General features: G+C 38.4%; 1 protein-coding gene across 2 annotated transcripts in view; it reads left to right on the top strand.

Annotated features, from left to right (window-relative positions):
* The window catches only part of LOC124804785 (presenilin homolog), a 104,694-nt gene that overhangs the window by 82,650 nt on the left and 8,613 nt on the right, over positions 1-13,431 (top strand). For both annotated transcript variants that reach the window (XM_047265122.1, XM_047265115.1), the window contains one exon: positions 8,269-8,381. In XM_047265122.1, coding sequence (XP_047121078.1) covers positions 8,269-8,381 — 113 coding nt within the window. The remainder of the gene's footprint in view (positions 1-8,268; positions 8,382-13,431) is intronic.

Raw genomic sequence — 13,431 nt, 5'->3', positions numbered from 1 at the left:
GAATGGGTAATTACAGTAGATTACTTGCAAAAGGGCATAACTATCAATGCATTGTTTTATTGCACCCTCCTGCGCCATTTGAGAGAAGAGAGAGAGAAAGGAGGAGCAGAAATTTGCGTCAGGACAACGCACTGGTGCACAGAACCCTTGCAACACTGGAAACTCTGCATGACTGTGGGTTCGAATTGTTACGTCGTCCGGCATATTCTTCAGATTTGGCTCCATCAGACTTTTTTTCTTTTCCCAAACCTCAAAAAAAGACCTCAAAAGAGGACAATTTGACAGTGATGATGCAGTGATTGATGCTGCGAACGCTTGGTTGGACTCAAAATCGAAGACGTTTTATTTGAATGCTTTGCAGAAGTTATCTGAGTATGCCCACAAGTGTATTAGTGTACACAGGTATTATATTGAAAAATAAATTGGTATTATGAAATTTCTACTATTGTTTATTTGTTTGGCTAGAAACGTTTTGACCCCTCTCGTATAATTTCCCAGTAGTTTAGTCTCCAGAACAAAATATGATCAATAATTATCCATAATTCCTCTTCAGATGGTGACAATCTTGCCTATGTGCATTGCTGAAATTTAATGCTAAATATTCACCATTCTTTATTCATTGTTTATTTTTAAGGGTAAGGTCCGTATTGGTGTAACTTACAGTTAGAAAGTTAATCACAACAATGACACCGGGTCCCTTGGTATGTTTCATTTAATTTATACTCAAAGATAATCTTAATAAAGCATTGGGAACTTTGTTCTGAGAACCCTTCATGTGATATATTTTATCTGGAATTCTTGTAGGAACATAAACATGAAAACTGTTTGTGAATGACAGAGTGGTAGATTACAAAAACTTATAAAACCATGTAAACTGAAAGTCACCTTCAACATAGATGAAAATGGTCTCTTTTTTAATATGCTTCTAAATAAAACACTTGCATTTATAGGAGGAAATTTCCATTAAGGGAACACAGACTAATCCAGTCATGCTAGGTACAAATGCTCATAGCAAAAAAGTACGTTGGTTTTAAAATGTAAAAACATTACTCATGGACCATAGGTGTGGATGACATTGTAAGTATTCAAGGAGCAGTTGATTCAAAAATGGGTGTCTGTAATATGAAAATTCTCCTGTTTATGGATTGTTGCCATGGTCATCCAAAACATATAAATTGTGCAGTTAAAGTTTCTGTCATCAAACTGCACTGCATATTGCTGCAGCCCTTGGATACTGATTTAATCCATACCTTCAAAACCTATTACAAGAAAGCCATAGTGCAGAAGGCATTAAGTTTGATGGAAGCTAGAAAACATCTGGCCTCCTATAAACTATCAATTTTAGATGCTTTGTACCATATTGCCAAGGCTTGGACAGAGGTTAAAGAGTCTCCAACTGCTTCTGAAAAGCTGCGTTCTTTCAGGCAGGTGAAGGAAATGGATTTGACTTACCAAGACTGAGTAATAATGATGACACTGGAACTCTCCATTGTTCATTATATGAAAAGCTGCCGCTGGAGCATCCAGTGTGAGATTTCCTATATACTGACGATAATGTTGACAATGTTGAAAATGTATGTGATGAAGATAGAGATAATTTAGGAGCAAGAGACAACCCCCTACTTTGCTAGCTTTTGACGATTGCCCCTCCAACGCTCAACCCTTTCAAAAGGGTTATATAATTGTCTAAGAACAAATTGCAAGACCTCTGGAGTCACCCAGCCAGCACACTCACTCCAATCCTGTCACAGGCTTATCTAATTCCATCAGAGCACCTATTAAAGTAGGCATGTCATGTACCAGATCTGCTGCAATTTCTGTAAAGCGTTTTATGTAGGCATGACCACCAAACAATTGTACACCAGAATGAATGGGCACTGAAAACTGTGGCCAAGACCAGAGTTGACCACCCAGTGGCGGAATATGCTGCTAAACACAATATGCTTGAGTTCAGTGGCTGCTTGACAAACTGTGCCATCTGTAGACTAACCCCCCCCCCCCCCCCTCCTCCCAACATCATCTTTTACGAACTATGTGAGTGGGAGTTGTAACACATCAACACATTCTTCACTCCCACAATCATCCTGGCCTCATCTCCACTAACCCACGACACCCACACCCACTATCCAACAGTCTCCCCATCCTCTGTCCTGCACCCTCCTCCAGTTCACTCTGTCACATCAGTGTCGTTATGCCGCACACGAAAACGTCGTCTCCCGTGCCTGTGTCATACCCCTATCCTGTACAACTGATGCCTCTCCCTCCTGTGTTCCTATCCCCTGCTGCCTCCCTCTGAGCCTTCAGCCATCTCTTGTCAACCCTCCCTCCTCCTGCATCCTTTCTCCCTCTATTCACTCTGTCTGACACAACCTCTCGCAACAGCCTACCTGATGAACTGTAGTCATTGTGCATTGTGCCTTTTGATAACTCAATGCTTCTTTCATCTCGTAACTTGCCTCCTTTACTTCTAAACCATTTGCATTGTTTTAAGTATAACTGGCTTTTATATACAGTAAAATGATAAGAGATAGAGATGATTACAGTGGGATTCTCTCTGTTGCCTATGTAAATGCAGCAGTGAAGACAGTAAAAAGTACAATTGTGCTGCAGATATAGATGTCTAAGCTCTCCATTGTGTTTATGAACTGGAAAGCCATATTGAAAAATCACAAAAACTTAAAACAATAAACAATTTTTGATTTTTTGTAAAAAGTATGAATGGCTGTACCAGTTGTTAATGACTTATTGGTGTTTTATAAAATAAGTGCTTAAAAGGCTAAATTGTGATATGTACAACTGCCTCCCCCTACCTCCCACCCCAAAGTCTTGATTATGGTGTCAGATTGATCTGTAGCAAAGCCAGAGGTCAAAGTTAATTCTTAGTTTGTAAATTGTCAGTTTGGTTGCTATTTGGTGAAGCCACCGACTATGAATGTGAAATAAAGTCTAAGTGACAGACTGATCCGTAGCATAGCCCAGTCTCTTATGTTAGTGTATGATATTTAATGCACTTTGCAATACTTCATGCACTTGTCATTGTAAAATCTAAAATGATTACACAAGTTTTTGGCACTGTGTTAATTTATGGTCGTCCCTTTTTCCAACAATGTAGCATGATGAAGTGCACTGCAAATGATGCATTTTGAAGAACTCTTTTACATGGTGTAACACTTAAACTGCATTTGTGTAGTACACGAGTATGAAGACAAAACTGCCAAATATGCCAGCTTAGCATCACAAACACTTAAATCAACATGGTCGGTGCTCAATTGGCTACTGTCTGCCTCTCTCCAAAATGCATAATTTTTGTTAATCACCCTCTTTACTGTGGCCCTTTTCCAATTGGTAAACTTTGGCTCACTCCAGGCTACCGTGGAGTGTTTAGGCTTGTTGCCAGCTGTAGCAGTGAAGTAGTCAGTGTAAAAATAGTGTTGATTTGTGTGTGTTGTGTGTAGTGGTTATTACTGTTATTTGGAAAAATATGAGAAGAGGCTATACCTGGTTGTTCTAGCAGCTCAACACCAATTTTCATGTCACTTCTAGGCTGCATTAACACATTCCGGTGGTTGCCCGTAGAAACTACGAGCGCGCATTTATTGCCGTAACAGTCGGCGCTCGGAGATTCTCCGAGCGCCGCCTTCTCGATTATTATTTCAGGTTGCGGCGCATTATATCCGTGCAGTGACATCTGGAGTTGAGTGTTTCGGTCTTGTAGTACATCGGACGACCGCTAGATGGTGTTCCTGCATCCTCTAAGCGCTATGTCACTCAAAAGAGGCGCCAAAACGATTCCCGCGCATTCACTCTTGCAGTGTGCATATGTAGTTGTCTTTATCGCAAACGTTTGTCGTAAAATGGGGGACAGTTTGACTGAAGAGGAAATTCTGAGGCTGCTGGAAGAATCTGGATCTGAAATTGACGATGATGGATTTCAAACTGAAAATAGTTCTTCTGAAATAGATGGTAATTATAATGGTCAGTCATTGTGTTTACGAATCACAATTACAATCTCGGCAGTTTCACTGACTTATGTCATTTATTTCGAAGGTAACAACGAGTGGTCCGAAAATGAAAATGAGCCATCAGACGTATTAGAAGAGTGTGAAGCTCCCATTCAAAAAGGCAGAGGCAGAATACAACAACAGCAGTCCCAAAACAACGTTGTTGAATGGGTAAATGACGATGTCCTACAACAATTACCGCTCTTTGAAGGCGTAAGTAATGTCTTGGCACCTTTGAGCGCCGAAAGCACTGAATTTGACCGTTGGAGCGTCCTTATTGACGCAAATGTCATCAAAAATATAAAGACAGAAACAAACCGCTACGCTGCAGCAACAATTTCCAAATTGCAGATGCAAAATAAAATAACTTCCAGGTCGCTTTGGGCCAATTGGTCTGCTGTGAAGCTACATGAGATGTAACAGTTTTTTGCTATAATTATTCACATGTGCCTTGTACACAAACCAAATATTACGGACTATTGGAGCAATGACCTAATGCTAGATTCCTCCTTACCTGCAAAAATCGTGAAAAGAGACAGATTTAGGTCAATTTACTTTATGCTTCACGTAAATAACAACAACAATTATGTACGAAGGGGTCAACCAAACCATGATCCTATACACAAAATCCGACCTTTTTTTGATAACTTTGTACTGAAAAGCAAGAACAGTTTTTCTCCTGGCGAGAATCTCACAGTTGATGAAGGTTTATGTTCATTCAGAGGGAGAATTCGATTTCGAGTATATATCAAGAACAAACCGAGCAGGTATGGTATAAAATTTTTCATTCTAAGTGATTCAGCAACAGGATATGTTTTGAACTGTGAAGTGTACACCGGTGCAGGTGAAAAAGACAACAGTGCAGATTCAGTGGTGCTACGTTTGTGCAACAGTTATCTACGTAAGGGTCATACATTGTACATGGACCGCTTTTATACTTCTGTAAAATTATTTGAAAAGTTGTTTGATGAGGGCACATCTGCCGTTGGCACAGTAATGAGAAACAGAAGAGGCCTACCACAGGAATTCAAACAGAATAAACTAAGAAGAGGTGAAATCGTATTCAAGAGAAAAAATTCCGTGCTAGCACTTCACTGGAAAGATACTAGGGATGTGTTTGCCCTTTCTACCAAACATAGAATGACAAGTAGTGTTACTAAGACAAAATCCAAGGCTGGAATGGTAGAAAAACTGAAGCCTGATCTCATACTTGATTATAATAAAAATAAAACTGGTGTTGATCATGGAGATCAGCTGGTGACCTACTATTATTTTCAACGACGAACAATGAAATGGTGGAAAAAGGTATTTTTTCATGTATTTATGATGTGCGCGGTCAATTCTTACATTCTGTACAAGAAACTTCGGCCTGTCTCTCACAAACGAACCAGCTTGTTTACTTTTATGGTGAACCTGGGAAAACAAATACTGGAGAAATCCGGCGAAGTTTTCAACGAAAATGAAAAGCAGGGTTCAGCAGCAAACAGGCTAACAGCAAGGCATTTCCCCACTCACGTCCCATCGACAACAAGCAAGAAATATGCATCAAGATATTGCATTGTTTGCTCTGAGAAGGGCGCACGGAGTACTGGCAAACGAGTGAGAAGGGAGACGAGATGGTGGTGTGAAGAATGTAATGTAGGATTGTGTCTACCTGACTGTTTCAAGCAATATCACACAAAGACAAATTTTACTCAATGAAAAGAGTTGTAAAAATTCAATGAAATAATTTTGTACATTTATTTTATAATAAATTCTGATTTCTTGCAATTTCAAACTTTTTTTCTACCTCTGAATCATCTAATTTTCATAATATAATAATTCTGTAAATATATGATATCTTACAAAAAACTTTAAACAAATGTTTAGATATAGGATGATAACACACACATCAGTTAAAAGGTTTTGCTTTCCTTCATTACCTTTTGGTCAGGAGCCATGTAAAAAAGGCGCAAAAGTCTACGACTTCTGAGGGATTGCAGTAGTATCTGTGGCCCGACTGCAATGTGTTAACACATTAAATGCTTATATGTGACTGTAGGCTTTCCCGGCATAAACTATTGATGAAGGTTTCTCAGGTCTCCAGCCGGATGATAAGTGTTGATATCTCGCGACGTTTCAGGAAGTGTCATACTACCCATCTTCTGGCGAAGTGTCGAGATTCTTGGAGAGCGGGTTATTTATATGCGCAGTCGCCCCCCTCCACTGGACCTCCAGTGGCTGCGGTGGACCAGCGGCGTGCGCGCAGTGGTGGGGATGGCAGTCGCCCCCAGCGGCCGCGTTCAGTTCTCGGTGTAAGCCATCTGTCTGCATCCGCAGCGGAGGACGTTGACGGGCGCGCTCCCGATGGATTGCCGCTATCGCAGGGTTCCATGCTGCGCTGTGTTGGTATCCCTCATCTCTGTTGACCAGATTGTCGTGAACCCTTATTTCTATGGATTCTTTGATAATGCTTTCCCAGAAGCCAGATGCTCGGCACAGTACCTTCGTGTTTTCGAAGTTGAAGGTGTGTTCTTCATTTATGCTGTGTTCTGCTATAGCTGATTTTTCTGTGTGACCCAGTCGCACACATCTGATATGTTCTTCGCAGCGTTTACATTAAATGCTTGTTTCTTTTATAACCTATAAATCTGTAATCAGCTTTGCAATGAGGGGGCAGTGACTGTCCCTCCAGTGAGTGTGCTTTGATCCAATTGCTTTTGCCCAGCATCTTCAGCAAATGACATTTTATAGTGTGTGATTAGTAACATGAGTTGTTGTGTTAAAATATCAGGAAATGCCATGCTAGTGGCTAAACGTAGTACCAAATTAGGAACACGTTTGTTAAATAATAAACAAGTCTGATATTGGTACTTTGATGTACAAAATATGAAAACATGGGGAGGAGGAGATCTACATGAAGTTGTTGCTGCTTAAATAGCAATTTCCCACCTTTCATGTTTCCCCACATTTTACACAGTTTTTGAAGTCCCTTGAAAAGTATAAAAGTGGTATTTAACAGTACTCCTTTCACAGTATTCCTGTTTCAATCATAACATTTGTTTTTTGTCTTTATTTATTTCTGACTCCTTTTTTGTCTGGTACCATTTCTCCTCCCCCTCTCTCCCTAATCTATCTTTATAAACATTAATCATGTCTTCATTAATATTCTTTGCAAAATTTCAGCGCATACTAGATTTTGAATGTTCTCATCGTCACCCCACTACAGGAGTATTATTATCATCATAGTTCATGTAGACCACTTAGTCTTATGATTTCAAAGTCTTTGTTTGAGGTGCACACATTCATCCACATGCAAGCGCAGGTGCCATCTCTCCTCCTTCCACGCACGCATACGTTTCCAAGAGTATATTCAACAGTAAAAGTGTGACACCATTTTTTAAAATTATATCAACATTTAGGCTCTTTATCTCCCTCTGGGGTACTGCTTTTTCCCCTTCCTCCCATTGTCACATATCATCATTTCCCCTCTCCACCTGTCATGGTTTGTGTTTTTCCAGGTTGCTCGGAGGTGCTGTTCTTTTGATATTTCTTCTAATGTTGTCAGTTAGCTCAAAATAATGTTACTCATTAGCAGAGCAAAGGTGCCATTGTTTGAGACAACAGCAGTAATGATGCTTGGTATTGGTTTATTATGATGTTCAAGAATTTCTGTACATATGCAAAAAATATCTATGCAGTGCTGTAGGTAAGGGCACCTAATCATATTTATCTTAAATGCACAGAATATGACAGTTGCTGATGTTCACCATCATATTTGTTTGTTTCCTGGTGGGAAAAACATGGATTTGGCAGTTGAACAAAGAACACAACTACTACAGGATGAGAAACACAAAGGGCATTTGTATTTGGTGAAATATAGGCACCCTGTGGAAAAGAAGATGAATGAACTAACAATTCACCATGAAAACTGTTTCTGCTTTTCCACAAATTTCCCCACACATTCTATCATGAAACTGTGTACGCGTTGGATTTCATATTTACCACAAGAAGTTCACAAAAAGCCTCAAATAAGAGGGAGGGGCTTTCATAAATATTACAGTTTTTTGTAAGACACTGCAAGGAAGATGATGAATTTTTCAGTTCCACTGAATATTTTTTAGCCATGTCTTCCTGCCAAAGAAATTCGCCCCTCTTCCCAGTTCCACATTATTGCTTATGGAAAGGCTGTTATATTAACTACCTACTAGTTATCTTATATGATTGTTCATTTTTGTATACATGTTTAGTGAGAAATAAAGTTGGAAGTTGTGGTTTCTGTTTGCAGGAGGTGTTAAGCTGGGCTTAGGAGACTTCATTTTCTACAGTGTTCTTGTTGGGAAAGCTTCATCATATGGAGACTGGAATACAACACTTGCTTGTTTTGTCGCAATTCTCATTGTAAGTATTTAGCATTGGACAAGTATGAATATTACAGAACGTAAATAAAGATTGTTTGTACACAAATAAGTGCTTTCAACAGATTGTAAGTTCCCACCATCATGTGATGTTCATTCTCTCAGCAATACTCAGTGGTTGGTTCCAATCTTCTTGGTTGCCTGAATTTTACTGCCCTTAAGCTATCTACTTGTAGTGATATACTATTGTTAGTTGTTATTCATAGCAACAGTGACATCCATTTGTAGTTGTATTTCACTCTATTGCAAGGCTATAGTCCTCTGATTCTTTCAAAAGTGACGATTGTGCATAACTGTTCGAAGGTAAGACTACCAGCAAAAATGTGCCTTACATATTTATAATACTGCAAACATCCAGTTGATTCATCTGCAGCAGGCTATGCTGACCATGTTAAGTTCCAGCAGTAAATTTTTTAATTTTCTATTTAAAATATCAGTTTTATTACCTTCAGTGCATAAGGCTACAGAGAAGATATACTGTGCAGGAAACATTTTTTCCAAACTTTCATTTTCAAGTTAAATATTCCACTATGGTATATCATGATAAATAAATTTTAACTTACTTTAGTTTTCAGTAATATGTTGATTATTTTTTATTCAGACAGACAATACAAAAATGTAACAACACTATTATGAAAAGGATAGATTGCTACTAACCACATAGAGGAGACATTGAGTTACAGACAGACACAATGAAAAGACTACTAAACATGTCAACTTTCAGACAAAAAAGTCCTTCTTTCCAAATAGACAACACACACATTCACACAAGCACAACTCATACACATATGGTCTCTGTCTTCGTCCACTCCTCCGAAACGTGTACTTGTATAAAGTCTCTATAAAATTTACTTTATTCTGTGCAAAGCTGAGTTACTCATATAATGAGCAGTGTGAGTCGACAATCAATATTCCTTTTGGTCTGAGTTTAAATTTTGCAGTGGGGAGAGATGTGACAACTCGACAAGACATTGGCAAGCCTCAGTCCTGCATGCAGTGTATTTCTTTGATACAGTGCAGTCCTATGGCTGATCTTTGTTTCTAGTATTGTGTTTTAGCAGGTCAGAATTTACATTTTCAATATTTGTTTGAGGCAGCATGATCAATTTAAAAACATACGTATTTGTGATCGTTAATGTTCCAGCTTTAGGGAATAAATCACACCATGAGTGTCCTTGCTTTGCACGGCAAATAATTCTTACAGTCCTGTTCTGTAACTTTAGAAACTTTTTAAGGTTTGCTTGTGTTGTGACACTCCATTCTTCTATTCTGTTTTTTATACTGGACAAGACCACTACATGATAAAGAGTCTCTAGTACATGGATATCATTACCACATTTGCTAAGTGTATTTATGGCAAATATATTTTCAGCCAGTTTGCTTGCTGCCACAGAATAAACAAGCCTGTCCACTGAAGTGTGTCTTGTATTGTTATTCCCAGGAATTCAACATAGTTCTCTTTAGTGGCAATATCAGTTCCAATGTATTTCAGAATTTTTTTGTCTTGTGGTGTCAAAATCTTATCCGAGTGTTCAGTGCTTTCTTTGTGATGACAAAGTGAGTTTCATTGAAATATTGAATTATTTCAGTTTTAACATGACTGCATAATATTTCTAATTGACCATAATATTTATGCTTCTTATGTGGTTTTTGGGCAGTTTCCAACATCCCACTAGGTGAATACCGGGCTGGTCCCCACATCCTGCTTCAGTTACACGACTTGCAGACCTTTGAAACGTGCGCACTATTTCATGGCTTACACTGGATGGAGACAGCTGGGGTACACTAATTCTGTCCCAGAGGGTACGGGGTGGCAACAGGAAGGGCATCCGGCCATCCTCTGACACTAACATCTCCAAATCCATAGGAACAAGGCTGACCTTGTGTTGAAGTGGGACAAAGGCCCAATGCAAATGATGAAGTGCAATGGAAAGAGGCCCGGATTTGTTTTCAATGCAAGACTTCAAAATATTTCTGTTAAGCCCATCACATCCTGAAGACATAGAATTGCATAATGCCTTCACTACGCATTTTATTTCATTGTCAGTTGGGGTGAAGTACATGCTGTATGTAGAAGCATTATCCTTAAAGTTATATTTATGGTTTCTTAAATTATCATTGTTAGACTAACCAACAGAACGAAGATTCATTGTTATTGGGTGTGCAGTGATAATTTTTTCTTCAGAATGCCATTTTCAGTAATAACTAAAACATCCAGTTTATTAATACATATTGTGGTGTCCAAATCATTGTGTTTATTTCATAGGTTTCTAAAGTTTGGTGGAAAATCGTAAAACTGAAATGGTATTGTTGGATGGTTTCTGTAGACTTTTATTGGAACCATCACTTGGAAAGTGTGGAGAAGGTGAACCAAAGACTGTGTTTTTTCACCAAAACTCTTAGAAGATGTGACAAGTATACTACAGACTGGCTACATTACACTTGTTCATCTTGGTGTGGAGTATACCAGATTTAACCAATGACATACATTGAAAAAGTTCAGAGAAGGACAGCTCATTTTTTATTATTGCAAAATAGGGGAGAGAAGGGTCATACATATGATATGCGAGCTGAGGTGGCAATCATTAAACAAAGACATTTTTCCTTGTGGCGAGATCTTTTCACAAAATTTCAGTCGCCATCTTTCTCCTCTGTATGTAGAAATATTGTGTTCACGTCCCCCCTGTGTAGGAAGAAATGGGAATCATAGAAAAATAAGAGCAAGGTTTAGGTATTCATTTTTCCAGTGTGCTCTTTTGAGTGTGGAATGGGCAAGAAATAGTCTGAAACTGGTTCTGTGAACCCTCTGCCAAACACTTGGATGTGAATTGCAAAGTAGTGATGCTGTAGCACTCTTATCAGATTGTCCAGCAAGCTTTACATATTGTCCTGCTTCACACTAATATGTTAATGATAGTTGAATGCGATGAGTAATGAGGATAATGAGAAAGGCGGACCACATTTGTAGTGTGTGGATAAGTTGAGAATTTGGGTCTGACAGAAGGCTTACTAGGGTAGTCAATGCAGTTGCCATGACCACTGTATCTGGATGGCTCACTGGTGAGAGCATCTGCCTAGTAAACAAGACACCTAGTTTCAAATAGTGGTCCAGCACAAATTTTCAACTTTCCGCATTGATTTCAATCAATGCCCGCTCACATCAAAGGTCTGTAATTCCTTAGTGTATAGTTGAAGTTGGTTGGATGACAGTTCAGGGTATTTCTTGATTTAGAGCTGTTTGGTGGATAGTTAGAAGTTTCTAGGACAGGTAAGGAGCTGATATCATTTATGGTTGTTGTATTTTTACACTTCGATCTATAGGTTTTGTTAGCAATGGGACTCTTGCTACTGCCGCTATCCTTACTTTCAACAGTGTTAGGTCTGCTCATGAAATGGTGGAATTTTTGTTTGAGGCTGCAGCAAAACATGGTGTAACATTGAAATTTTTGCTATATCTGAGAGGTAATACTAGTAGACTGACCATTGCTTCTTGTTGGTTTGGAGATGAGTTCTGAGAGTTTTGTTCGTCGGAAGTTATTCACGTGAATATAACACTCCCTACAAAATTCTGTTGCTTTTATAATGGTGGAATTTTGAATTTCGACCACAAGTTATGCAGACATTTATTTGCCTTCATTACTTCTATATTTACACATGACCAATTTGTGAAGTGATGTGTAACTGGTGTGTCAACTATAAACATCTGCTTTGGCATAATGCCTGATAATATCCTTCTTAAATCATTTATTATTTTCTGGCTGTTGTTTTTAGCTGTCACTCGTTCCTGTGATTATAATTACAATATTTGAATTGGATATTGTACTGAGGCTGGTGCCCACATTCTGTAAGGTATCCTACACACATGGTATTTATTTATTTATTTTTTTTTTTCAGAATACTTGAATGTGTCATTGACTGGAACTCATTATAGCAGCATTAATGTTCTTGCGTAACACACTATTCTGTATCTATTTCAACAGGATTGGAAGATTTCTTGGCTTTTTTAGTGGCACTTCGTTTTGCGGAGAATGTTGTTCATTTTCTATGTTGTTCACAAAATTCGTTTGCTTTTGTAATATGATCATTGTTCGCAGTTGGACAAAACAGTGTAAACTTGATTGGATAAGCAAAATTCACTAAACTTACTTTGTTGTTTCCACTTATTGTCCTGCTTTTGGAATGAATTGTTTAGCAAGGTCATATTTCCATTTAATATTGATCTACTGTCAAGGCCTATGTTTCCTTTTGTAGCTAACAAATTTCCACATGTGCTACTCTTTGATCACAGCTCATTATTTTCTTTCTTGAGATATGTAATTTCTTTATGTGGATCTCCGACAATTTTCTGCAGATTGTTAATACATTCATTTAATGTTTCTGTAACATAATTGCAGTACATATTGATTGTAACTAAGGAACAATAAGTTTCACATACAGGAATATTTCGAACACCTGTTGCCATTTTACAATACTTTATGCAAGATGTGTCCATATCCTAACAGTACTTTACTTGTGTTTCATTGTCTTTGTCTTTACTACAGTCTCAGATTCTAGGCAGACCACTCTTCAGTTTATATGGTACTGACCTCAGGGCAACAAAGAGATCAGCTTTTAACATTCTGCATTCAACTGACTTCTATGCTCAGATCCTTAAATTTCAATTTCTTCTGATAGGCTTTTCCATTAATATGCCCATCCTATGGGACTGAAATGTTAAGAACCATGATCTTTTATAAGGCTGACATACAAAATATCACCATTCTTAACTGCAACTGTTTGGTCAGTATGTATTCGTTGATTGTATAGGATAGTGTTACTACTAGCTGTTGTGATCACTTCATGTGTACTGTTGTTCCATTTTTTGGAGAGATCTGATTCTATTAACACTCCACATATTTACCATTGAAGGTACAAGTATGCCTTATTGTGCATCTTGAGTTATGCTTCTTCACAAAGGTGGAAAGCCTAATAAGTGGTCTGTGGTCACTGATGCATCTCATCTGTAGTTTTTTAACCTCTCCAGGTGACTTGGG

This window comes from Schistocerca piceifrons, chromosome 1, assembly GCF_021461385.2.
Source record: "Schistocerca piceifrons isolate TAMUIC-IGC-003096 chromosome 1, iqSchPice1.1, whole genome shotgun sequence".
NCBI classification, from domain to species: domain Eukaryota; kingdom Metazoa; phylum Arthropoda; class Insecta; order Orthoptera; family Acrididae; genus Schistocerca; species Schistocerca piceifrons.
Note: the sequence above shows the minus strand (reverse complement) of the source record. Positions and strands in the feature narration are given on the sequence as shown.